The sequence below is a fragment of the Arvicola amphibius genome, chromosome 9, assembly GCF_903992535.2.
Source record: "Arvicola amphibius chromosome 9, mArvAmp1.2, whole genome shotgun sequence".
Lineage (NCBI taxonomy): Eukaryota > Metazoa > Chordata > Mammalia > Rodentia > Cricetidae > Arvicola > Arvicola amphibius.
The window spans coordinates 35,283,730-35,309,738 of NC_052055.2; the positions used below are offsets into that span (position 1 = coordinate 35,283,730).

At 54.4% G+C, this 26,009-nt stretch overlaps 3 protein-coding genes across 12 annotated transcripts; 1 reads left to right on the forward strand and 2 right to left on the reverse strand.

Annotated features, from left to right (window-relative positions):
- Positions 1 to 449: 449 nt before the first annotated feature.
- On the reverse strand, positions 450 to 15,358 carry Cyhr1 (cysteine and histidine rich 1). Of its 9 annotated transcripts, none has more exons than XM_038342416.2 (4): positions 14,405 to 14,929; positions 3,611 to 3,849; positions 2,773 to 2,984; positions 450 to 1,262 (listed from the first exon to the last, which is right to left on the reverse strand). In XM_038342416.2, the coding sequence occupies exons 1-4, from the start codon at positions 14,495 to 14,497 to the stop codon at positions 871 to 873; spliced, it is 936 nt and encodes a 311-aa protein (XP_038198344.1). In that variant the 5' UTR covers positions 14,498 to 14,929; the 3' UTR covers positions 450 to 870. The 9 variants fall into 9 exon arrangements, with proteins under 9 accessions (XP_038198344.1, XP_038198336.1, XP_038198337.1 ...); XM_038342408.1 differs by lacking the exon at positions 14,405 to 14,929 and adding an exon at positions 11,746 to 12,102; XM_038342409.1 differs by lacking the exons at positions 450 to 1,262; positions 14,405 to 14,929 and adding exons at positions 1,475 to 1,807; positions 11,746 to 12,102.
- Positions 14,664 to 23,815, forward strand: Kifc2 (kinesin family member C2). Of its 2 annotated transcripts, XM_038342407.2 has the most exons (19): positions 14,664 to 15,111; positions 15,920 to 15,977; positions 16,219 to 16,300; positions 16,431 to 16,579; positions 16,662 to 16,800; positions 16,912 to 17,057; positions 17,139 to 17,204; positions 17,290 to 17,418; positions 17,801 to 17,878; positions 17,989 to 18,103; positions 18,180 to 18,289; positions 18,891 to 18,999; positions 19,109 to 19,272; positions 21,629 to 21,733; positions 21,824 to 21,945; positions 22,035 to 22,158; positions 22,253 to 22,382; positions 22,471 to 22,727; positions 22,800 to 23,815. In XM_038342407.2, exons 4-19 carry the CDS (start codon positions 16,505 to 16,507, stop codon positions 23,052 to 23,054), a joined length of 2,124 nt encoding a protein of 707 aa, XP_038198335.1. In that variant the 5' UTR covers positions 14,664 to 15,111; positions 15,920 to 15,977; positions 16,219 to 16,300; positions 16,431 to 16,504; the 3' UTR covers positions 23,055 to 23,815. The 2 variants fall into 2 exon arrangements, with proteins under 2 accessions (XP_038198335.1, XP_038198334.1); XM_038342406.1 differs by lacking the exon at positions 14,664 to 15,111 and having other exon boundaries at positions 15,501 to 15,977.
- Foxh1 (forkhead box H1) lies at positions 23,443 to 25,493 on the reverse strand. The gene is made up of 3 exons (XM_038342417.1): positions 25,217 to 25,493; positions 24,856 to 24,960; positions 23,443 to 24,759 (listed from the first exon to the last, which is right to left on the reverse strand). Exons 1-3 carry the CDS (start codon positions 25,472 to 25,474, stop codon positions 23,929 to 23,931), a joined length of 1,194 nt encoding a protein of 397 aa, XP_038198345.1. The 5' UTR covers positions 25,475 to 25,493; the 3' UTR covers positions 23,443 to 23,928.
- Between the last annotated feature and the right edge of the window lie 516 nt (positions 25,494 to 26,009).

Here is a 26,009-nt window from a genome sequence, read left to right on the forward strand (position 1 = left end):
TGCGGTGCCCCTGCCACCATTAAATGCAGGTCTCACAGACAATGGCTGCCTCCTTGGCATCCTGAGGACACCTGGCCCTCTATGCTGAGTTAAGTGAATGGGTTATTTCTCGCTAAAATCACATCACTTAAAGAGCCTGTAGAGTTTCATTTTTTTCCTCGAAGAGACAGAATTTCACCCTGCATTCCGAAAACATTTGCTGAGCCCTACTAGCCAAGTCCTGCTTCCTCTGAGTGGCAGCTGGGGAAGCCCAACCCTCTGGCTCACTGGCCAGGCTTTAGTCCCAACCTCTGATAAGACTGTGGGGGAGGCAGTGTCTCTTAAGTCTCTCCTGGGGTGCACACATAGGTGCAGTATCAGGGACAGAACAGGTTCTGACCACGGGGCCAAACCAAATCTCCCATGAGGTCCATTCACGGCCACACCTTCCCCTCCAACAAAACAGAAAATAGGAAACAAGGCTGCCTTTTTAATTGCAATCAAATATGCTGTCTGAAGTCAGCCAGGGCCACTGAGCCTGGCCAGAGAACCACCGTGCCACCTCAATGAGAGGATGGGAGCTGGGGTAAGGGTGGTTGGCTTCTTGCCCTCCTCACCACCTGTGCCTGAGGAGCCCAGAGTACTGTTTCCACTGTGGTCAGCCCAGCCTCTGGCTGCCTGCAGGAGGTGGGAGGCAAAGGGGAGGAAGGTGAGCCAGAGGCGGGGACCCCATTGCACACGCATGCAGACTTTCTCAGTGTTTGATTTTGTTTGTTCTCCTCCTTTGCTAAAATGATCAAATAGTTGTGTGAAGCTGCTGCCAAGCCAGGGAGGGGTGGGACAGCACTACTGGACTGCAGCCCTCTGCTCCTCGGGTGTCCTGGGCCCAGCCTACTTCTGTATTTGGAACAGGAAGAGCCGCAGGTTAATGTTCTTGGCAGCCAGCAGCTTGTTGCACTCCACAGAGTCGATGATGGGCAGCGGCACATAGTCCGTCTCGTTGCTCTCGTTGGTGAAGACAAAGTGGTAGATGACAGGACTGATCCTCACATCATCATATGGGCCCTTGAGCAGAAGAAAAGAACACTCCAGGGGCGCTGTGACCTTGCTCTTGAGGAGTAGCTGGAAGGAAAGTGTGCGCTTGCACGACAGGTTGGGGTTGCGCTCCGAGTCATTCACACGAGCCTTCAGGACCCATGTCTGGTTCAGTACTGTGAACCGTGGTGTTTCATAGTACAGGCGTGTGATGAAGTCATCAGTGCGATAAGGCCGGAACTGAACTTCTGTGGAGACAGACAGGGCCAGACAGCCAACTGTTAGTGCTGGGGAGGGCCAGGGGGTGGCGCCTTCCCCAACAGGCCAAGGACAGGCTCAGCCAGGGAGGAAGGCAACTTACCCAGATAGCGTGTTCTACTTGTCACAAGGTAAGTCAAACGGAATTATGGCAAATGGAAGTGCACATTTGGGGGAACAACTACAAACAGAATTAACACCAGTTAGCTGGAGAGTCCTGAGGCTGTGGGACATTAGGCCATGTGGCCCAGGAGTGGCCAACCCATAGAGCCACCCTCCTTACCCTCAGTCCCCTGTCCCCGAAGGGGCGGGGTAAGCAGACACACAGACAGGATACAGTTCTGAGAACAAGTGCACTTTATTGGTTCTGATACAAAGCTGCCAGAAAAGCCGGCAGGTGAGCAGATGGTATCTGGTCCTGCCCAAGGGGAGTGCCAAGTCCTTGATGTTGCACTGTGGATTCTGCCCAGCTGTCTGTAGGGCTGTCGCTTAGCAGGCAGACCTGCCTTTGCAGTCCTGTGGCTGGCACGTCCTGCTGTGGATGTATGGGCTCTTAGGCAGCCAGTCCTTCTTTTGGGGACAGGTCTTCCCACCCAGCCTCTGCTGAAGCCACATGGCCTGGCCCACCCAGACCCCACAGGCCATGAGATCAGTCAAGGCTACTCTTAACCAAGAGCCGGTTTTCTGCTGATGCAGGCCCCTGGGCCCTTTGCATCTCAGGCCTGTTTGGGCTAGTCTAGGCAGCATGGCATGACTGACTGTCCAGGACTGCCCTGGGTGCTCTGAGCTGGCCACCTGCCGTAGGCTGAGCAGCAGAGGGAATGAAGTTTCCCCGAGTTGCCCCAGTATCAGCAGGTGCTTCTTGTTCTCTGGTACAAGTTGTGGTCTGGCTCCTGCTCCCCGACATGTTCAAAGTTGGTGGCAGATGCCTGGGAGCCATGAGATCCAGTGAGCATAGGCCCAGTCCAGTCTACTCATATGTAGGCATCCATTCCCAGTTCTACAGTTTGAGCTGAGACCCTCAGCTTGTTCTGGAGCCCTGTCCAAGCTTCTTGCCAGTCTTAGGAGGCCATGTGGCCTTCAGTGAACATCTGTAGACAGGACCTGACTTGATGGAATGCTCCTCTTGCTCTGTGCTCCAAAGGTAAGGCCCCCAAGCTCCCAGACTGCCCAAAACATACCCAATTTTCTAATTAGACCCAACACCCCAAATCTGTGGATCCCCATACAGTGGAGGGGGGTCATCTTGCCGGGGTGGTGGGCAGAGGCAGGGAGGACAGGTGGGAAGGACCTCTGTAAGAGCCATGCAGGTGCATCCCTCCTTCTGCTGAATCTCCAACCTATCTTCTTCCCCAAGACATCTTCCTGCCCATCTGTAGCTTGCCCAGAGCCTGGCCATCGGCGCAGCCTGTGCCCACTGACCAAAGCCTACTGCCTCCCTGGAGCCTCTAGCCCCAAACAGTACCTGTGTGGCATGCAGGGGAATGTGGGGTGCCTCACCTGTGTAGCCAATCTTCTCAAAGCTGAGCAGGCTGAAGATGCTGTTGTAGAGTTGCATCTCCTTGCGGTGGCTCTGATCCATCTCATCTAGGATCTCCATCAACTCATTGCCTGTCTTGGTTGGGTGAGCACATGCAGCTTCATGCACTGTCAGCTCATGGAAAGGGCCATGCCACGGGCAGCCAATACGCTTGTACTTGCACTGTGTCACCCTGGAAGGAGTTGAGAACAGTGGTCATCTCTGCGGCTGGGGCAAATAGCTGTGCCCAGAAGTATTTCATAGGCTACTTCTGCCCAACCACAAGCCCTTCCTTGTAAGACACAATGAATTTTGAGCGCAGCCACTCAGACCACACGTAGGTATGTATGTGAAAGAGGTAGGGAAACTGAAGGAGAGAGAAGCTCTACAGCTTTTAGCCAACATGCCTCCTGTGCCTAGTACTGATGTCTCTCTGCCTAGAGGTGAGTAGCTGCTGACCATGATACTAGACTCCACATAGCCTCATTCTAGGAAAGCTCTTGGTGCCAGGGCCTTGCCAGGCAAGTGGTTGTTTCTATGTGCTGGGACTGGGTTGCCAAACAAAAGAGTCTCACTCAAACTTTCCAGAGCTTTCAAACTGATCCTGCTGCATTGGACTTTCTAAGGGCCTAGCCAATAGCTACAGAGAATTCTAGAGGATCACCATCTTATCCAGAGAGCAACTAGTGTAGACCCTAACTATCTTCTATGCAAAGGCATGCTCTCACCACCTAGGCCTACAGGGTTATTTCTGGGCTGTATATGTGGTCCCCAGGGCCCACATGTGTGATCACAAGGCCCCACCTTCACCATGGTTACCTGTCCTGGCATTCCTCTTTCTGATGCCTCTCTAGGAGGGAGCGAGGGAACTGACGCAGACAGAAGCCACACTCTGAAGGCAGTTCGCTCACAGCTTTCTCCACGGCCAGGTTCCGGCAGCAGAGGCTCTTACTGATCTCACAACGACAGTTGGGACATGTGGCCTGCTCCTCCTTCAGCCGGGCATCTGCTAGTAGGTGGATAAAACAGCCAGCGCACATCAAGTGACCGTTAGTACACTGCGGAGAAGGAAAGGGAGGTGAAGCTCACAGTCCTGTGGATCCTTGCACACACACGTGCCCACCCACACCTGTTGGCGCAGCCAGAGCAGATGTCCTGAGGGATTTTAGGTGAGGAGAGTAGAGAGGACCCACTGGTTCCCAAGTCTTGCTGGTATCTAACAAACACTGAGAGCTGCTTGGAGGGTCATGCCAAGATAGAGCTAACTCTGGTTTTGTCAAGAGCAGGTCCTTAACATGTCATGAGGGTCCTGGCTACATCTAAAGCAGGCCTGGATGGAAACTGACTTGACCACATCTGGGCTTGGAACCTGGCTTTTCCAGTTTTCCCCTAAAAGCCTGTTTTTTTGCTTGACCTGGCAGGGATACCTAGCAAGCAGCTGTTCATGGGGGTCATGGTTGCTGCTGAGGCAGGCATGTTTCCCTTGGCTTCCAAAAGGCTGTTCATGTGGGGACTAGGAGTGGCTCAGGTTGAGATCAACCCTGGCCTCTCCATAAGCAGCCCTTGCTGATAACACAGGTGAGAACCAGCAGTTGCTAGCACCCAGGGAGGGTGACTACCTACTGGGGTTGCTCCAGAGCCAATGGCACAAAGCCTATGGCAGGCAGGAGGCTAAGTTGGCTCAGGTTGAAGTTAGGTGGGACCTGGTACTGAGTTGAGCTGATATAAACGGGATCAGCTGGAGGTCCTTGCTTACATAGACAAAGACTGTTAGAACCTGGGTCTCTTACAGAGTTAATATACACCGGGTATCATTTGGTACCACAAAAAATACTGGGTGGGTCGGGTTGGACATGTGGCTCATTGATAGAAGGCCTACCTAGCAAGCTTGAGGTCCTGGGTTCAATCTTCAGTATTGAAAAAAGAAAATTCCAGAAACAAAAAATACTGGATGGGTCGAGAACCCTATACCAGGGTGGGCTTCCACTATGAGAGAGCCCTCTCACACCATGAGGGACTCAGTGTTAAAGGGGAGACCAATAGCTGGGTATGGTGGTGCACACCTTTAATCCTAGCACTCGGGAGGCAAAGGTAGGCAGATCTCTGTGAGTTTAAGGCCGGTGTGGTCTATAGAGGGAGTTTCAGGACAGCCAGGTCTACACAGAGAAGCCCTGTCTTGAAAAACAAAAACGAGAGAGAGAGAGACAGAGACAGAGAGAGAGAGAGAGAGAGAGAGAACACGGGGGAGAGAGCGAGAGAGAAAAAGAGAGAGAGGGAGAGAGAGAGGGAGAGAGAGAGAGAGAGAGAGAGAGAGAGAGAGAGAGAGAGAGAGAAACAAATAATATATCAGGCCTACCATGCTGCGGCTGCTCTGTACAGTGTAGTGTGCATTAGGAAAGAGACATAAGTAGTTACTGCCTGACCACGCCAGGAGGCTCCATCTGCACAACTGTCATGCTTAATAAACCTTAGCTACTATCTTATCGCGTCAACAAGCTGTCTGATGGAACCTACATGCTAAAGACTGATGGTGACAGAAGTCTGATGCAGAACCCATGCCCACAGGGACACCATATATATCTATAGACAAACATAAGTTTGACTGAAAAATTAAAACATGCAACTGTGAAGAGAGTAGCCTGGCTGATCTGGGCCTGGATGAAGAGGATGTGGCAGGGGCCAGCCAGAATGTGGGCTATCTAAAGTGGAGATGGAACAACCAATCTGCTGTGCCCACTCCAGGTCTGGAGCTCGGTATAGACGTGACAGGCACTGACCAAGGGCCCAAGTCACAGTCCTCTTATACCCCATCTTCCTGGGGACTTCCTGGGACAGTGACTATTGTTCCTTCTGGAAAGCAGGAGCAAATACAACACAAAATTAAATGCTCATCTATTTCAGAGAGGCAATCTCAGGACGCCCCCATAGAAGCGAGGTTCGACCACATAGCATCCTCCAAGAACTCTACCCAGAACTGGGAGTGGTATAAGCTCAGAACTCAGGAGGCAGAGGCAGAGGCAGAGGCATGACTGTCTGAGGTAAGATTGGAATACAAAATGACTTCTGGGCCAGCCTGGGCTACATAAGACCCTCTCTTAAAAATAAAAGGAGTTCACCCAGCAAGACACTGGCACTAAGATACCCAAGGACCTTGCAGCCCCACCAATCCATGTGCACAGCTTGAGTCACTTTCTGGCAAGAAGCTGCCCGAACTTAGAGGAAGCTCTGGGCTTCTGGGCTCAGGTCTACAGTCACTTTTAGGGTTTACCAGCCTGAGCAGAGGGGCAACAGCATTTTTCCTGGCTGCAGCCTGCTCCTCTCAAGGTTTCTAAATCATGCAGTGGACAGCTGCTCTCAATCTCAGCCCAAGCAGACTTGGAGGGAGCGCTGGGCCCCCAATGAGAGGGTGAGGCTGCCAATCCTATCACTGCTCTTCAGTATCACTCCTGCCCCCAACCGTGGAAGCCACCTAAGCATGGGCTAGGTCTGGCCTATTCTCCTGGGAATTCCAGACTCAAATCAACTCCATACCACAGGAAAGTCGTACCTACCCTGCTTTCCTCTGGGTCCCTCTGGAACACTGGGGAAGTTTGCAAGGTCTGGGAAAAGTGAGGTGCCACAGCCCTGACAGTTGGGCTCTGAGTGGCATAACAAGTCCCAAGATGTTCTCTGGCATACTGGCCCAACCAAGGTTCAAGGCAGGCATACCCTCTTAGAGCCCCTCAACAGCCATCTAAGGGATGGTGTCTAGGTAAGCTGTACATAAACAATGCACAAGTCTAGCACCTTCCTGTAACTTCCTGAGCAAGACCTAACTTCAAATATAGGTCCAGGGCAGCCACATTTAGCCGTAGCGGGAGAGATTGTGCCTATCCCCTAACTTGTGCCCACTGCCTATGCAGAATCTTGGCCACAGATGACTCCATAGTGGCAGTTTCAGTGCCTAGACACCTCCAAAAACTGCTCCTGCAATGGCCGGGCCAGGCTGTCATCCCACTATTAACCAGGCAAACTCTGGACTCATACCCAAGAGAGAAAACACTGTAGGTCTTTCCAGGCCCTCTAGTGACAGATATTGACTTGGCGCTCACTTTGAGCTCTGCCCTCATCCTATAGGTCACCAACAGCATGATCCTGGACTTATCATCTTCTCTCTGTTGGTCTCAGTTTCTTCCTGGGCACAGGATGAGGTAGGAGAGGCAATGTGTTGTAGCAAAGCTTGACACTCAGATTACAGCAGTCTCAGAACAAATGCCACCTCTGCTGGTTATCCATGTCAAAGCCTAGAGAGCTCCGTCTCCATGGGGCCGAGGTCCTAGGCTCCTTTAAATTGTCCAGAAACGGTCATTTGCTGCTCCTATACTTGCAGGCCAGCACCCAGCCCTTCCATCTACTGACATGCAGGCAATTCACATGTGCTCAGACTGTGCATCTACACCCAGGGCTGGGCTCTCCTTTGGGTGATAGGAGATAGGTGGAATAGCTATGCTCACAGAGAAGCCCTGCCCCTGAGCCATAAGCAGGTCTTATAAATGGGTTCTCTAGGCCGGGCGGTGGTGGCGCACGCCTTTAATCCTAGCACTCGGGAGGCAGAGGCAGGCGGATCTCTGTGAGTTCGAGACCAGCCTGGTCTACAAGAGCTAGCTCCAGGACAGGCTCCAAAGCCACAGAGAAACCCTGTCTCGAAAAACCAAAAAAAAAAAAAAAAAAAAAAAGAAAAAAAAAAAAAAAGAAAACAAAAAAAAACAAAAAACAAAAAAACATGGGTTCTCTACAACTTATAGTTGGTTACAAGTTCCTTGTGGTCAGTCAGTCTCTTTCAAGCCTAGAACATAGTCCTCACAAACACAGGGGGCCCAAAATATTATGATGGTACCCAGACCCCTATGAACAACCTACCCTCCTGCTCAGGGCATCATGGACTCACAGACACTTGATGTAAGTTACTGGTACCCAAATGCACTAATACCAAAGTGCTGCTCAGCCAGCCACCTGGAGACTCTTTTTCTCTAGAGTCTTCCATGGTGTCTTGGATGCAGGTATGGAATCAGGGCTAGTGGCACCTTGAGGATTGACCCAGTTTCTTGAACTTCCATAGCCAAGCATGGGCCTGATCAGAACGGGCTCCTTGTCCATGGGTACACAGCCAGTGTGACAAGACCATTCTGCTGAGGCTAGAGTTGAAATTCTAGGTTAGCCATATTCATGATTCAGCTGGGTTCTAGTGAAGTATAGCTTTTACTCAGAAATGAACACCACTTAGATTTAAAAGTAACTCAAAATAAACTATCAACACAAATACACACACACACCCCAAAATCCAAAACAAAAAGCCTACAGTTCTTCCTTGGATCCTAAGCAGACCTATTCCTGCCTCAAAGAACTAATCAGGGGCCAGAGAATTGGCTCAGCAATTAACAGCACCTGCTATGGCTCACAATCATCCATAAGTCCTGTTTCAGAGGATCTGAAGCATTGTTCTGAACTCTGTAGGCACCAGGCACATACATGGTGCATATACACACATGTGGGCAAAACACTCATGCCCATTAAAAATAAAGGAGGAAGAGGGTGAAGGAAGGATCATCATTGCCAGTGCCAGGGGATGCCAGGCCATGTGTGTGATAGCCCCAGACACCAATCAATCTCAGAAGGGGGCCTGGGCAGAGGTGGGACAAATGTTCTCTGGACTTTTTCTCAACCAGATATTCAGTCTCACATACTCAGAGGCAAAGGCAAAAGCAGAATATATCAACCATCCTCTGGGGCAGAATAGGAAAGGAAGGGAATCCTTGTCAAAGGGAGAACAGAGGGCCCAAGATGGGTTTTGTTACAGTCAGGCCAAAGAAGAAGCAAAGAGGCAGGTAGGGACGTGGAGAGGGCAGCTCAAGTGGAAAACATGTAGAACAGTGGAACAATGAAACAGGTTCCTGGTCACAGAAAGTGTCTGGGCCCCTATCAGATAGAGCTGGACTCACTATGTTCTATGTCAGAGGCCCACTTCAGTGATCCCTGAACTCAAAGGTTTTTAAAGGGTGGGAAGAAGGAGCAGTATCTTTGCCAGATGCAGCGCAAAGAGGCTGAGCCTGGTTGATGATACCCAAGGAATGAATGGGTCAAGGCTGGGTCTATCTGACAAAAGTCCATTCTGGGCTGTATGTGAAGGGCTGTAGCGGGAAAGCTAGGGGAAGTAGGTCAGGGCACAGGCTACAGCTGCAACTTCTCAGGCTCGGACTCCTACAGACAAGGCACTTACAATGTGTAGCTACTGACTGGTTACATTGCCCTCTGGCCTCATGAGTACATCTAGAACAGGGAGCCAGCACAAACGGCCTGTCCATCTGCCCAGGTTCGACTAGCCACAAGTTCTTATGTGGGTTTCCCTCCAGCCTTCATGCCACCTACCAGGCACCTGCCATAATGCCTGCCTGACTTTGGGAGGGGGCCCACCCTAGACTCAGGAAGGTGGCTACACATCTTGCTAGGCCAGTTGTCCAAGATATACCTAACACCCACACAGAGAACATCAAAGCATGCACCTGTTGTACTTGCTGCAGGACTTGACACAGGCCCCACGGATAAGAGCTACTTGGTGGACAGCCTTGGTTAGACAACCTGAGCAAATTTTCTAGTCTGTGATATGTCAGCGTATGAGTATGGGCCATGGGACTCAGCCCTGCAGGTTCTAAGGCTATCCTAGGACTAGGTGAGGTGGATGAGCCCACATACATATCCTGCTCTTGCCCACTTCCCAGTGCTTCCCTGGCAGCACAGGTGGCATATGGATAATGCACTCTCAAGTTACCACACACCCAGCCAACTTCAGCGGCCCATGGAGTTTTCCCCACAGTCCAATGCCTGGCATAGCGTGGTTACCCACTTTCCACTCCAGCAGAGCATCTGAGTCAGCTCCGAGGATGCACAGCACGAATGGGGCCACCTGGAGCCATGTGTTCTGCTGAGGTCAGGCAAATGTTGCCAGCGAAAGCTGAAGGTGGAAACTGGTCTAAAGAGATGGACAGCCCATCAACACGGGTTAGATAAGAAGGCTAGCAGAAAACAGAAGAGCTGAGCTCAGGAGGAGGTGGTGACCAGCAGTGGATCCTGGCCAGGGATACTGACACCTGTGCTTAAATCCTGAGAAGACTAGGGAAGAACCCTGAAGAGGCCTGCCTGGCACCTTGGTGGGGACAGCAATAGGACCCTCCAGAGCTGTACTGCACTGGTAGGAGACTCTGGCAACACTCTAAGATGCTAGGAAACTTCCTTCCTTCCCCTCGCTGCACTCCCATTTTCATATTTGTGTGCAGGCAAAGTTCCAACATTTGCCCCAAGGCTCTTCCAAGATCCCATATTCTAGAACATTCTCCCAGCCTTTGCAGGTGACAGGGAAACGTCTTTGTGCTAGGTTATTTACCTATGCAGAAAGGAGATGTGAAGGGGGCTAGTGGCAGAGCCTAGAGATCAATGTCAATGCCCACAGCTCCTCCGGGTCACCAAGGGCACCTACCTTCAGTCTGGGACGGTGCCTGAGAAGGCAGTCCCTCCACTCAGACCACTCTATTACACTTCCTCAGCGGCCCAAGCCAGAGCAATCCCTAGCACAGTGCAGACTGGTTTGAACCAGCTAGTCTCATTAGTTACTCTGGGCAGAAGCACCACGGTGGATCTCTGTGTAGACCAGGAGCCAATATCATGTGGTCTATCACCACGCCAGGAACAACCAAGAAACCCCTGAGATCCTTGGGACTCCCTTCCACTGGCTCGTCTTTCTGGACTCTCACTCACTCCTAGGTAGGGAAGAGCTCTTTCCCTAAGAAGGACCAAGAAGCCAAGACAAGAAAAAAAGGTTGTGAGCAGGTTCTGATGGCTCCTAACACGAAAGGTAAATACTGGTGCTAGAATCGGCAGCTGTGGGAAAGGCATAACACCTAGGAGGGTGAGTGTCCGTTCAGGTCACTGGAATCCCCCCAACACACACACCAACAACCACAGGCCAAGGCAGGAACATAGAGATCCAAAAGGTAGGAAAATAGCTACACAGACTAGACCTATGCTGGCTCTCTGCCAGGGGCTCTCTAAAGCAAAGCAGGGAAACAGGCCTCACCAGCCACTTTCCGCTACTGTAAGTACAAAGAAAGCTGACAGAGGCCGGGAAGTGAGGGGCAAAGAGACCAGGGGAAGGTAGGCAGACACTTCTCACTGAACCAGAGGCCTGCTCTTTTACTTGCGGCCCACAGACAATAGTACCCTGAGTCCTACTGGTGCACTGGGTCTTCAGATGGGAAAGGTGGGGACAAAGTTTCTATGCAAGGACAACCTTGGAGGCCAGTTTGGCATGGGTGAGATGGGCCTGAGTAGGAAAACTGGCCAGGTTGTGGCAGGAGAAAGTACCAAAAAAGCAGGTGGCTTCACCTATGTTAGGACTGGGAAGGGATGAGAGGCCCTTCCTTCCTCCAGTTCTTCAGAAGGACACAGGGCTTCACTGGGCAGAAAAGGAGGTATATATACTTTAGTAGTACAGGCATGGAAGGATTTTGGGGGGGTGTGGCTGCTAGAATTGTAGCCCTATCTCCACTTAAGCAGCTTCTTCCTCCAGGGGCTCTAGAAGTGAGGGGCAGTGTTGATGAGGAGTAGGAATGGCGGGCGGGCACCTGTTCACAGCTCTCTTCGAGGTCAGCTGAATGGGAGCTGGAATATGTCAAGGGGGACACCCTGGAGGAAGCAGAAGGTGCAGACAAGGAATCTAAGGAGGAGAGCAGAAATTCAGACGGGGAAGTAAAGGGGACCGTAGAACACGGAAAATGAGATTCAGAGCAAGAAAAGGCAGGAGCCTCGAGACGGGAGCGGGGCTTCACGGGCCTGTTAGGTGGATGTCTGGGTAGGAAAGGGTTCCCGGCCACCGGCCCCAGGCCTCCAGGCGACGCGGCGCCGTGCCGGGCCGGCGGCCCTACCTGGTACACGGAAGCCTTGGGCAGGTCCAGGCACACGGTGCAACACAGCACCGAGTACAGCCGCTCCTCCAGCTTCCCGCTGCCTGCTGCCACCGCCGCCGCCGCCGCCTCGGCCGCCTCGGCCGCCCGCAGCCGCTTCTTGGGCGGCGCGTCAGGGTCGCCGGCCGCCTCTTGCAGCTGCCGAGCGCCAGCCAGGCCCGCCTCGTCCGGGAGCCCGGGCCCCGCCGCCTCGCCCAGAGCCGCCGCAGCCGGCCCCGCGGCAGCCCCAGGCCCGGCCCCTACCCCGACCCCGGCCGGCACGGCACCCGCGGGCCCCGCAGCCGGGCCACCCCCGCCGGCCTCCTCGGCGCCGGACATCGCGTCCGGCCGGCCCGGCGGGCGGGTGCCGGCGCGCTCGCCGGCTGGAAGTTAGGGTCGCCGCGCGCCCCTGACGGCTTCTCGCTGCCGCGGCGACCCTGCAACCTGCCCGCTGCGCCGCTGCCTCAGTGGGCCTGGCCCGCGCGTCGGCCCGCAGCCGTCCCGGCCACCAACCCCGGCGCGGCCGCCATCTTTGTTTTCGCTGCGGACCCCCCCCCACGCCACCGCCCCCTCGTCCTCCTGGTCACGTGTGCTCAGCTCAAACCAATGGTAGCGCCGCGAGGGGCTAGACGATGAGGTGGCCACCGCCAATGGACGAGCGAGAAAGCCGGAGGGCCCGCCCACTGTAGAAGGTGAACAGAAGGAGGTGGGGTCCAGGAGGCTGGAGGGGCGAGGGGGTGACGGGGCTGGGGGTGGGGTGCGTCCCTGGAAAGGTACAACTCGCTCTGGGGTCGGGAAAAACAGCGAGACTTTTACTCCTTGAGAGTGCAAAGCGCCCCTAGACTCCTATGTCGGGGTGTGCCTGTGCCATTGTCCACCGAAATTCGGGCTTCCGTGCGCCAGGCTCTGGCCTAGCTGCCTAGAGTGGAAGGCCACGAACTGGAAAAACCCACTGACGACCCCTCTTGCGCGACGGGATAAACGTCGACAGGACACCAAGTACCGGAACAGCGAAGGACTGAGTACACTCTAACCCACCCCTCGGCCCAGCCCCGGGATCGGGAGGCTGAAGACGTGTCCATAGAGGAAAGTGAGATTCTTAAGTTCTAAGACATGGCTTGTACAGACAAGAGGGTGGCAAACAGGTAGTAAGCAAATCAGTCTACAGAAAGGATGTGCAGTTCCCGGGAATCGCTGACGTACAGCCCGCTTCTGCCCTTCACTGTGGCAGCCACCAGCATGTGAAGGTCACTGCCCCAGAGGGCCACCTGCCAGGTCCACCAAGGATATATGCAAATCTATCATGTACCAGGAAACCAACACCCAAAAACTGCGTGTCTTTTCAGCATGGACTTTCTTTCTTTCTTTCTTTCTTTCTTTCTTTCTTTATTTCTTCCTTTCTTTCTTTCTTTTTTGGATACAGGGTCTCACTGTATGTAACACCGGCCATTCTGGAACTCAACTTCTGGAGGCCAGTCTGGCCCAGAACTCACAGAGATGCGGTTGTCTCTGCCTCCCAACTGGAATTAAAGGCCTGCACCACCATGCCCAGCACACTGCGGTTCTCTTGGCAGGTCTGCCAGAATGCCAAGATGAATAATGCCTTCTATTAGTTAAAGCACATCACCCCTTCTTTACTTAGGGAAATCAGCTGATACCCTAGAGGCCTTAGGAAGCTAGCTCAAGAATAAGAAGATTCCATTCTCCTGTACATTCCTAAGGTTTATTGGAAATCTGGCCTCCGACTCACAACCGTGTTCCTCCCAGAATTGGGCCCCAAGTGTGCTGAAGACTTGTTGCATTCTGGTTTAGGTACGCTTCCACACATGCATGACCAGAGAAGGGCTAGCACCCAAGCTCTGCCCAATTAGTGAATGTACAGCAGGCTCCCTTCAAGAGGGAAGCAAGCCTGCCCCTAAGGGAGAGGCTCTAGATGTAGGAGGGGAAGCAGTACCTGGAACAGAAGCCCTGCCTTGCTGTCAGCCCCATGGTCACTCCCACTGCAGACGCTGTGTGTGCAGGGCCCGGCAATAGGCCCAACTGCCTGCAGCCAGGGCCCAACGACAAACATCCTCCTTTGGCTGCAACAGCAGCCTGTCCACTTCCAGACGGCTCAAGAGACCTGCCACGCCCAGCATGGCACCCCCCCACATCCCGTAAGTGTTGGTGGTGAAAACAGCTACGATAAGGATGGTCACTGCCACCACCAGCAGTACCGCCTGCCCAGCCACAGAGCACCCTTCAGGTCCAAGGTGGTCACCAGCCACTGCCAACACCATGCCTCCTCCCAGAAGCAGATTGGCAGATGAGCGGTCCCCATTCACCCAGTGAAAATCGAAGGCCAGAAGAGGCAGACCGATGACTGTGGCAACCCAAGCTCCAGCGAGACAGTCTTCATGTGTGCTCAGCCCCGGGGCCAACATCGTGATAGCAGCGAAGGTCTGCAGCAGGAAGCCAGCAGCAGCTCCTCGACTGGACTGTTGACACGGGGAAGACAGACATGTTAAGGAGCCAGGAGCCACCCTTCTAAAAAGGAAAGAGTTTGAGGCTGTCAAGGAGACCGAGGCTCATATATGTCTCCCACCACCCTCTTTTAGTGCAGGGATCTTTCTACATAGTTTGGGAAAATAAGACTATTCACCTGTACAGAGCTCACCGCTGCGTGCAGAGACACCGCTGCCAGCACCAGGTGGGACAGGATGGTACTCCACTCGCTCCTGGATTTGGAGACCATGGCACCTTGAACAGCAGTGAGTTTGAGGAGGTAGGAAAGAGGGCTTCAGATTTGGAGAGAAGAAAGCACAGAGGCTGGCGACTTGGAGTCCTTATTGCAGATCTTCAGGAATCTCAAGCTCCAGAGACCTATGAGTAGACATCAGGATAGATTCAGCCCCAAACTTCTTGGAGCTCTGAGGTCACTGGACTCACCTGCGGGGAAGAAAGACTAATTTACTGGGGAAGGGGAAGGGGAGTGGAATCCTGGCGCCCAAGCGAGGAACTCGGAACAGCAAGACGCGCAGTCCCGTGCTGTGGCCGGGACCGAGTCCTTAGCGCTTGGAGAGAAACGGTCTTCCAGGTCCAGGCAGGGAAGGAGCGGCAGCACAGGCCAGCCCGAGACAGCGGGCTGCACCTAGCGACACCGAGCGGGTGGCCGGAACCTGCCCACAACAGTCAGCCCCGCCTCCTAGCCCGCCCTCCCGCGGTGCTGACCCGAGCAGCCGGCTTACCTACACCAACGAGAGGAGCTCCGGCTAGAGCGGCGGAGCGGGGCCTACGGAAGGCCGAGGGAGGTTCTGGAGGGGTGGGGCTGGGAGGGTGGAGGTCACTACCAGAAGATGTTCACTACAGGTTTGTGTTCTACACAGGGTCTCTCTGTGTAGCCCTAGCAGTCCTGGAACTAGCTGTAGAGACCAGGCTGGCCTCCGACTCACAGAGATCCGCCTGCCTCTGCCTCCTGAGTGCGGGGCGTTAAGGTGTGCGCATCAGCTTCAGGACAGGTTTGCTCGTGCACCGGGTCGGTGAAGGATCCTGGATCCGAGGCGGGGATGTAGGCGGGATTTCCGAAAAGTAGGTTCGGATTGAGAGAAGAGAGGTGGCGCTTCGAGGGGTCTAGGCGGAGCCGCGAGGCGGGGCAGGGTGAGGCTTCGAAGGAGGGTTGCTTGGCTGTGGGCGGAGCGAGGTGAAGCTCGAGGGGGAGGTCTGGGCGGGACTGGGTCGGGCTCCGGGGGAGGGGTGGGATCTGGGCTGGGCTACCGGAGGAGGAGAGGTTGTACACCTGGGCACTGAAAGCTGTTGCCAGCGTGCGCGCGTACCTTGGTGGGGGGGTCTCCACGCAGTGCGGGCCAGGATTCCCAAAAGAGGCTAGACAGCCGTTAGACCTCTGTGCGCCCACTATTTTGCAAAATAGGGATTGAAAAACGCTTGACAGGGCCTTAAGGAGAGATTTTGCCGTTCCCCGCGGTCGCCCGTCAGTGTGCGCCCTCCGCCCGCGGAAGATCGTCCGTGGGGGCGGCCGCCGCGAGCATGCGCATGGGCACTGCGGCGGGCGGGTGCGGAGTCCTGGTGCGGGGACGCGGGGCGGCGCGAAGCGGTGCTCTTTGCCGCCCCGCGCCCCCATGTACGCCTTTTACTCTCTGCTCATCTACATCTTCTACAGTCTTTTTCGCAGGGATGGCGGGGCCGCGGCGGCCGCGGACCCCAGCGACCCCACCCAGGTGAGCGGAGTGGGCCTGCATCGCGGTTGGTTACCACCATCATCCTGAGATCTGGTCGTGGCCGACCTGTGCAGCTTCTGTCCTTAGGCGACGGCGCTGGGAAATAGGGCTGTACCTAGACCAGTTTTTTTCTCTAGGTGTTGGGGTCATAGACCTCAGCCCAAACCCCTTGGCCCATATCAGAAGGGAAAGCCCCACATGCTGCCAGCACCCTCACTGACACCCCATACTATCTTCCCAGAGAAGCAGTGGTAAACCTAGGGGTCGTCGCCGCCCCGATCAGTTCACATCAGAGCTCTGGACCGAGCTGAACAGCCTGGCGGGTAGGTGCATGCAGAGGAGCTGCTGGGGAAGGGTATTAAGGGAGCCCTGAAGTTGGGGTACTGAGGGAGGAAGACTAGCCTCCAACTAGTGTTATGGAATGCCTCTTCCTTCCACTACTTGGCCTCGAAGGCTGCTCCAAATCTGAGGATGGTCAGAAAGGAGCCGAGGGTGGAGCACCTGAGGTGTCTCTGGAAGAGGCACTTATGCGCCTTGCTGAGTTCCTTTCCCTCCAGTTGGGGGCAGAAGAGAGCTGCGGGACGCCTCCTGACCCGGGCAAGGTGAGCACTCTGGCTCCAGCCTTTCCCCAGCCTCTGTGCTTCTCACATCCCCAACTCCTACTGATTCTTACTTCCTGCACAGCCTGGTGAGGTCCCCCCGCTGTTGACAGTGACAAGTCAGCTCTTGGCCCTTCTGGCATGGACACGGAGCCCCAGGGGGAGGCAGGCCCTACTCCAGGGGACACAGTCAGCCTGCCCAGTGCAGTCTTCCACTCGAGATGGTTTGTAAAGGGTACCACTGTTTGTGGAGGGAGCTGGGTCTATCAGAATTGGCTCTGTTCTCTATGTCAGACATTTCTGTACTTGTAACTGGCCTCACTGTGGTTCCTTAGGGTCCCTGTTACAAGAAGAAAGCTCCTCTGAGTCCACTCCCATCCTGGATGAGGTACCAGGGGATGAAACCCAGGAACCGCAGCCTCCCCAGCTGGAGGAGGAACAGAGAGCTTGGCAGCGGCTGGAACAGCTTATTCTTGGACAGGTAAGAGAATCAGGAGCAGTGGGGACTGGGTGGGTGCGAGAACCAAAAAGGAATGGCATCCTGTCCCTGACTCCTCCGCAGCTGGAAGAGCTGAGACAGCAGCTGGAGCAGCAGGAAGAAGAGCTGAGCAGGCTGCGCCTGGGAGTGGTGAGGCTATTGGGGTGGGCTCAGGAGACAGACTGGGAAGTCAAGGGAATGCCAGGTGCATCCTGATGGCATCCCTCTCTGTTAGGGGGCGACAGATTCAGAGAAAAGAGTTCAGCATCTCACACTGGAGAATGAAGCCTTGAAACAGAGTTTGAGCCTTACTCGGGAGCTCCTGCTGCACTGGGGCCCTGGCCCCCTCTCCAGAGCTCCACAGGTACTCCGCTGTTTGGCTGTGTAGTGTCTGCAGTCCAGGTTCCTGTACGCCTGGTATCCAGCCGCAGTACTTAAACCTCCTCAGGACTTTGTGTGTGCTTTAGTAGGGGGGGCCATCTCCAGCTACGGAGAAACTCCGGGACAGTCTTTGTAGGGTAGCTGCATCAGTGAGGCTGATGCTCATAAAAGACACCCCCCACTCCATTCTTGGTCTCTTTGAGTAACCTTAGGAAAACAGAGAGACTGGGACAGGGAGCTCTGCATGGAGTCAGCTACCATGGCTTTCGTCCTTCTTGCCACTCTTGATCTGACCTTTCTGTCCATGAAATGGAGCTATAAGAGACCCTTTCCAGAGCTTCCACCTGGCTCCCACTCTCCTATAGGAGGAGGCTGGGGCTCTGTTGGAACTGCAGGGACAGCTTCAAGAAGCCCAAGACACCACAGAAGCCCTCCGAGTCCAGGTGGGCTAGGGGACCTAGGGATAAGGGGTGCTGTGATGCTGGGAGGTGACGTCTGGGGCAGGGCCTGGTGCCTGTTTCCTCAGTGACTGAAGTGGGGTTGGGAGGGACAGCTGGGAGTCCAGGAGATGCAGCTGCAGGGCCTGCGAGGGGCCCTCCAGCAGCTCCAGCAGGAGACAGAACAGAACTGCAGACAGGAGCTGCAGCAAGTTCATGGACAGCTGGCAGGTAAGGGCTAGGAGAAAATGGTTTGGGGAATGCTCTGGAATCTGTTCTTTTCCTCTCAATGGCTTTCCTTCTCTAGGACTTCGGGCTCGGATGGCCAGCCTTCGTCAGGGCTGTGGGGACCTCCGAGGACTGGTCAGCACCTTTACCAAGAGTTGTCAGGGCTCTCTGAGTGAGGCCCAGGGCCAGGTCAGAAACTTTCCTCTCCTAGTACCTTCTCTGTGAGGAGCCTGTTCACTGTTCTTCCTAGGGGAGCCTCTGTTATTGTTTCCCCCTTTCTGTCCCTCAGGAGCTGTCTGTACTAGCGGGTCAGCTGTAGGCACTTGGATCAGAATAATTTCTGAGTGGCCCAAACTGTCCTCAGTTGTCTCTTTCTTTTTCCTTTTTTTTAGGGGGTAGGGGGTACTGGTTGCAAGACAGGGTTTCTATGTTGCCTTGACTGTCCTGAAACTCACTCTGTTGCCCAGGCTGGCCTTGCACTCAGAGATCTGCCTGCCTCTGCCTCTTGAGTGCTGGGGTTAACGCTGTGTGCAACTGCTGCCTGGCTGTGTCCTCGTGTCTGGGCTGTGAAAACTGGCAGTTGCTGAGAAACCTGGAAGGATAGATGATAGAATGAATGAGTATTTTTATCTGCGGTTCCTAGAATCCATCTCAGAGTCACTGAATGATGCCCACAGGAGCCCGAGCCCATATCCACTGAAAGTTGTGTGGTGCCACAGCTGGCCACGCTGCTCTCAGCACCTCACCTCACTTGACATTCCCTGGGCACCTGTCCTTGTTTTCCTCACAGGTATCCTGGGCCCTTGGGGCTCTGTCAGCAGGAGGGGCTAGGACTCAGCTCCCAGAGGGGCATCAGGGACCCCCAACTGGATGCTCAGGGCGGCTTTTGGAACTCAAGGGTAAGATTGGCTTTGGGAGTGGAGTAGCGACGACTACAAGATGGAAGAAGAGGAGCTCTCCACGTTTCAGGGCTAAGGAACCAATCTGCTGATGTGGTCCCCAATGCAGGGAATATCCGTGTGCTATGTCGGCTGAGACCAGCTGAAGGAATACCTTCTAGCCTGGTGAGCGTGGAGCCTGGACAAGGGGGGACCATCACCACCTGCTACCGAGGGCGCCAGCACCGTTTTCGCCTGGACTGGGTCTTTCCTCCAGATGCCAGCCAGGAGGAGGTGACAGCCACCTTTGCATCTGTTCTGACCCTTCCTCAGAGTCCCTGGGTCCAAAAGAGGCCCGTTTCCTCTTCCATGACTGCCTGAGTACCTAAAAGGTGGGAGGCTGGGCTCCATTAGGGAAGGGAGCCGCTGAAAGGCCTTGAAGGCAGGAGTGGCTTCCCAGCTAAGCGCTGAGGAAGATGAGCCTCCAAGGTGAGTTACTGTTTGTGTAGAACTGGCTACAGGCGTGGATGGGTACCACAGTGGCGAAGACATGGCTTCACTCACACACCCTTCTTATGATCCAGGCTCTACCCATCAGTGAAGGCAGAACTTCTTGCTTTGTGGCCCTAAGGCAGGTTAGGTGGAAGCATAGGTGATAGCAGGGCAGCTGCCAGCCCCAGTGCTCTCCCCCACTGCCTGCTCCAATCAATCCTACTCTTCCCTCTTCTCTGGCCAGACATCAGTGGAAAAGCAGGCTACCCCAACTTGCTTCACACGTGGTCTCCATTTGCACATAAACTGTGCTGCTGGAGTTTTTGGGACTGAGGTAGAGGCTCAGAGCTGAGAAGGGATTAGGTAAGGGACAGAGCTGGCAAAGAAGACCCAGACTGCTCGCTCGTCTCAGAAACGGTATTTTGTAGTGGCTGGCAGGGGTAGACCCACCACCGACTGACTTCCCATCTCCTGGCCTTATCTCGCGCCCAAAACTGCAGCCATACACAGCTTCCTACACTTTTTATTGTACTCTGGGCAGCCTGGACTGGGTCCTCAGTCTAACAGACTGGACCAAAGGTATCTCTCAGGAAGTTCTCACCGGTATTACTCGTTTTTGTACCACCCAGTTCTGAACTTTTCATCCTCATTCTGGCAGTTCTAGACTTCATTTATATGATCATCCATCAAGACATCAATCAGAAATGACAGCCACGCCAGGCGGTGTTGGCGCACACCTTTAATCCCAGCACTTGGGAGGCACAGGCAAGCGGATCTCTGTGAGTTAAGGCCAGTCTGGTATACAGTGTGAATTCCAGGACAACTACACAGAGAAACCCTGTCTCGAAAATTCAAAAAAGAAAAAGACATGGAAATGACAGCAGCTCATTCTCTAGGGACTTCTAATATGAAAGTTGGCCAAGTAGGTACTCAAGGCTATTAATTGTGTCTACAACAATTCTGTCCAACACTATGAATGTTTTAGCCCCATGGCCCCATGTTTCTCTCAGTCTCTGTTTCTCAGAGCCTGAATTCCTATAGTCTTGCCTGGTGACTACCCCCTCTACTCACAGAGACCCTCTTGACCTTTTGTTAGTTTGTTTTTGTTTTTTTTTTAAATATCTATTTATTATGTATACAATATTCTGTCTGTGTGTATGCCTGCAAGCCAGAAGAGGGCACCAGACCCCATTACAGATGGTTGTGAGCCACCATGTGGTTGCTGGGAATTGAACTCAGGACCTTTGGAAGAGCAGGCAATGCTCTTAACCTCTGAGCCATCTCTCCAGTCCTTGTTTTGCTTTCTTTTTCTTTTTTTTTTTTTTTTTTTTTTTTTTTTTTTTTTTTTTTTTTTTGGTTTTTCGAGACAGGGTTTCTCTGTAGCTTTGGAGCCTGTCCTGGAACTAGCTCTTGTAGACCAGGCTGGTCTCGAACTCACAGAGATCCGCCTGCCTCTGCCTCCCGAGTGCTGGGATTAAAGGCGTGCGCCACCACCGCCCGGCTCCTTGTTTTGCTTTCTTGAGACAGGGTTTCTTTGTTGCTCTAGGTGTCCTGGAACTCACTCTGTAGATCTGTAGATCAGGCTGCGTTCTGGTTGTTGTTTTTGTTTTTTAGATAGGGTCTCACTGTGTATCTCTGGTGGGCTTGGAACTAGTTATGTAGAAAGGCTGGCTTTGAGTGCAGAGATCTGCCTGCCTCTGCTTCTTGAGGGTTGGGATTAAAGGTGTGCACCACCATTCCCTGTTTAGGTTTATTCTTTTCTTGTCAAGTTTTACTCAGGTTCTCCAGCACACATTCCCATTAGCTGCTCTAGAGGAATGACCTGGAAAACCGTAGAAAAGATGATTAGTACTTGGCTTCTAGTTGCCTCAGGTTTTAATCTGGAAGTCCAGCCCTGGCATCTAAGCTCTTGATCACTGCCCCCAGGAAGGACCTTCTAACTGATCTCTAGGACTCTACATCCTCTTCCGGACTGTGGGTTTTGTTATGTCCCTACCCCACTAATCCCTAGCGCACCTGCTGTAGGAAGGAAGGGGAGCTACTTCTTAGGGGAGTTACACTTTTCCCACATCTTGTAAATCGCACCTACTGCCCTTTCAGGTCTTGAATAGGGAAACAGGGAAGAGCTAAGGACACTTCTACCGTTTTCTGTCCCTAGGTCTTCAGGCAGCTAGAGCCAGCAGTGTTGTCTTGCCTCCAGGGGTACAGTGTCTGCATCTTCACTTATGGTCAGACTGGGACTGGGAAAACCTACAGTATGGAGGTGGGTTAGAGTTCACACTTGGGGGTGGGAGGTGGGGAGCCTTGGGGGTTTGTATGAGAGTCCAATGTGGCAACTGCACGCTGTCCTCAGGGCCCACCTGAGGACCCTGGCATAGCTCCTAGGGCACTGCAGTTGCTGTTCCGGGAGATGGGGACTGGAGGGCACCACCATGTGACCCTCAGCATGGTGGAGATCTACAACGAGGCAGTCAGGTCAGGGATGCGTGGGCGGCTTTCTCCTTGCCCCAGGGTTCTGCAGCCACATTTAAAGCCCAGAGACCAAACCCACCCTTTCTTACCAGGGACCTCCTAGCTACAGGGCCTCCAGAGCGCCTGGTTGTGAGGCAGGGACCTGCAGGGCAGGGGGGAATTCAAGTGGCTGGCCTCACGCACTGGGACGTCCCTAACCTGGAAACCCTGCACCAGGTAAGGCTGCCCTCCTTCAGGACCCCTGTCTGCTTCCACCTGGGGGCAGAGACACCCCCCCCCACACCTGATACACACACATATATATCTCCAGATGCTGAGTCTGGGGAGGAGCAACCGAGCTACGGCAGCTACTGTCATGAACCAGCACAGCTCACGCTCCCACGCCCTAGTTACGTTGACTTTGCGCTCAGCGTCTCCACCTCGTGCCCAGGGTAGCACAGGTACCGCTGATTGTGCTTAATCTAAGTCCTGCTGGGTTTCCAGTTAGCTAGAGGTCTCCATCCACATCGGTTTCATTTGAACTGACAGGAACTCTGCATCTGGTGGACCTAGCAGGATCCGAGCGTGTGTGGAAAGCGGGGGTAGCCAGCCCGCTGCCGAGAGATCCCAATGGTGCCCGGCGCCTGCGGGAGGCCCAGGCAATCAACCGCTCTTTGCTGGCGCTAGGAGGAGTGATGGCCGCGCTCCGAGCTCGGCGGCCGCATGTACCTTTCCGAGACTCACAGCTTACACGCCTGCTACAGCCGGCGCTTGGCGCTGGCACCACCGCAGTGCTGCTGCTGCAGGTGGGTCCCTGGGCTGGCTCAAGCCTGAGGCACTGCCCACCAGAGCTATGTATGAGTGTCTGTCTCTTGTAGATCTCAACGAGGACTGAAGATCTTGGGGAGACAATCTGCTCGCTCAAGTTCGCCGAGCGAGTGGGTCAAGTGGAACTGGGACCAGCCCGGCGCCATAGGGCCCCACGCTCGGGAACCCCTTCTTCTCTCAGTACTGATACCCCACTCACTGGGACTTCCTGCACCCCTACGCCATCTCCTGGCAGCCCTCCAAGTCCCAGCCCCAACTGCTGTTCTGGCTTGACTCTAGAGCCTCCAGGGGACCTGCCTCCGTAGATCTGGGTCAAAGCCCTTAGGACTGGTCTTGGGATGGGAACATCCTCTGCTGGCAGAGGCAGCAGTTAAGTTCCTATACCCCATCTTCCAGGTCAACGTCTTTTTTTTTTTTTTTCCCAACTCAGGCCCTAGCTGGCCCCCAGAGTCCTACAGTTTCCCCCTTGCCTTCTTGATCTGGCCAGGGAATGTCGAGCTTGGAGAAAGGATTGCCTCCACCCTTCCACCCCCAGCTGGGCGCAGGCCCTCAGCTCTCCCCTTATCACCATTTGCCCTTATCACAGGCCTCAGCGGGGGATCCGGAGCTGCAGGAACCAGACCCCAGACCAAGTGGTTTCCCAACTCACCACCCTGCCCCCAATATCAGACTTGGAATTAAAGCCTTGTAAATTCCTTTACTGTTAATCTCTCCCCTGCTTCCACCACCCCAAATCATGTAGGGTCCAGATTTCATTTCCTAACCCTTTCCCCAAAAGGTGCTACCTCCTACCCAGGCAGCTGAGGGGTGGGGGGAAGACTTTAGAATAGACCCACTTTTGGCTCGCCCTCCCCCAGCCTGGAGCCAGGAAGGCGCGGTGACAGAGGGATGGCTAGATGGATGGCATGACAGAGTGGGATAAAAAGAAGATGCCCCACTCTAGGCTGAGCACTGCTTCTCCAGATCCTGTCCCTGTGTGTGGGAGAGTGATTGGCTTGACCTGTCGTGTCTAGCAGAGGCAAAACCCTTTCTGGAGTAGCCCAATTAAAGTTGTGGGTTTCAGCGAGGCCGTGCCTGGTGTTTTAAAGCTATTACTGTGGACATGCTCCTAGGTCTGATCTCCATCAAAATGGTAGCCAGGGGTAGAAGGGAGAAGCAGTCCCTGCCTGCCTTGAACTATTACAGGCTGTACCAGGAGAGCATCCAGCTGGGGGCAGGAGCAGCCAGGTCCCAAGGGTGGCTGGCCCACACATCATAGATGCTCTTGTTGGGTGGTACTCCCTGGAAGAGGGAATCTAGATCACAGAGCAGGTCCGGGGATCCTTGGGATTCAGAACCTACACTCCAGTAGGCTGGACTGGTTGAAGATGGGCACTGGGGACAAGAGGTGGGAGGTAGTGTGGCCAAGGGCACCACTACATTGGGAGTGTAGATGGGCAAGTAAGAAGTGGGTAGCTGTCCCCACAGGGAAGCTCTGCACCCCCTGCTGGACATCCCCATGGGATCTTGGGAACCCTGAAGTAAGTGGACTGGCCAGGTGCCTTGCTCTGGGGAAAGAGAAGGCCTGATGACTTCCCCTTGGGAAGTCTCCCCCTCTATTCTTGTGGGCCCAGGAAGGGAGCGGAGGGGCCACAGAGGCTTCTCAGTGGAGTCACGGGGCGCAGTACACATCTCTTCTTCCCCCTTAGAGCTGGTACCTGCCTGAGCTGAACTGCTCTGTCCAGCTAGCGCAGGCTGCTGGGGCCATGTTGATTCTTTCCCGGGGTCCGCTAGCAGGGACTGGATGCTGAAACCGTCCCTGGATGGTGGTGGGGGGCTGGGCGGCCGGTAAGGCCGGCCGTGGAGCACGTAGGGGCTCAGGTCCTTGACGAAAGCTCTGCGTGTGCCCCGGGTCTGCCATCGCCGGCACAGAGCAGTGTTCTGAAGGCGCAGCGCCTCTGCTGGGATCAGGCTCACGTCCACCGCCCAGAAGTTGCCCTTAGCCTGGGGCTTTGCAGGGTCCTTGGGCACCTAGAGAGTGATTGGCTTGGGTGTGGCTATCCCACCCAGAGGTTCAGGGTTTCCGCGTCCACACCGCCCCCAGAGTTTGACCATAGACCACCCTACCTTCCGGAAGCACCGGTTAGAGGAAAGGTTGTGGCGGATGGAGTCCTTCCAGCCTTCGTAGTCGTCCCTGAAGAAGGGGAACATTGCCTGGACCTGACGGATGATCTGAAAGCAGGCAGTGTTTGGCGTGGTGAGCCAGGGTAGCAGTGCCCTCTCCTTCCCCCCTACAGCCGGCAGCAGGGCACCTCTTCTCAGGGAGACAGACCTCTCTGGGCCTCAGGGCAGCAGAGTTGGGTGGTAAGGATTATGGAAGAAGGGTCTTGAAAAGAGTCCCTGAGTCACTGGCAAGGATGAGTGGACTAGGTAGAGGCCGCACGAGCCTGTGATAGGTATGACCCACCAGCATGAGGGATCCTCTCACCTGGGCCAGCTTCAGCCTGCGGAAAGGTGCTGCCTGAATTACCAGAGCGATCATGGCCAAGTAGGTGTAGGGGGGCTTGTCATGACGCAGGTATCTCTTCTTCTTCCTCTTGGGGGGAGACTCTGCCTTTGGAGGCCTCTGATGAGAGGTGTTGCAAGACATCACGCAAGGAAAGCGGCCCTGTGTGGGGGTCTGATCTAATAGGGGGCTCAGGGAAGATGGACTGTAAGTCGAGGTGGGGTCCCAGCTTGAGGCCATGCTGGGACAGGCAGGCCAATCCCTTTCTTTTATCATTCTGATGGAAGGGGGAGGAGTGAGGAGGAAGAGGCTGTGGGGGAGGGGAACATGTGAAGGGCTGCTGCCACAATTAGCAGGTTTCAGTTAATCTTGGAGGGAAGGGCAGAAAAGATTCCAATAGGGACTTTTGGTGGCCTCCTGAAGTCAGTCTCCACTCCCAGGTTGCCTTTGGGTGCCTGGGCATCCCCTATAACCTGAAGGAAAAGCCCTTGACAAAGGTTTACCCCTATACCTTATCTGCTTGGGTCAGGTCCCTAGCTCCCATTTAACAGATGGGAAGTGACTTCCCCAGCCAAATTACCCTGAGGGACACGGGGAATTCCCGGGAGTTCAAGACAGAGTAGTCCAAAGAAGCCATGTCCTAGGTAGGGGGTCTACAACCAGGGACTTGATGGGGGGTGGGGGCGGACAGATGAGGAGATGGATTGAGGGACGACTTCCTGGAGCAAAAAGGCATAGAGCCTGTGCCCTTAAATAACGCGAGGCGAGAGACTTG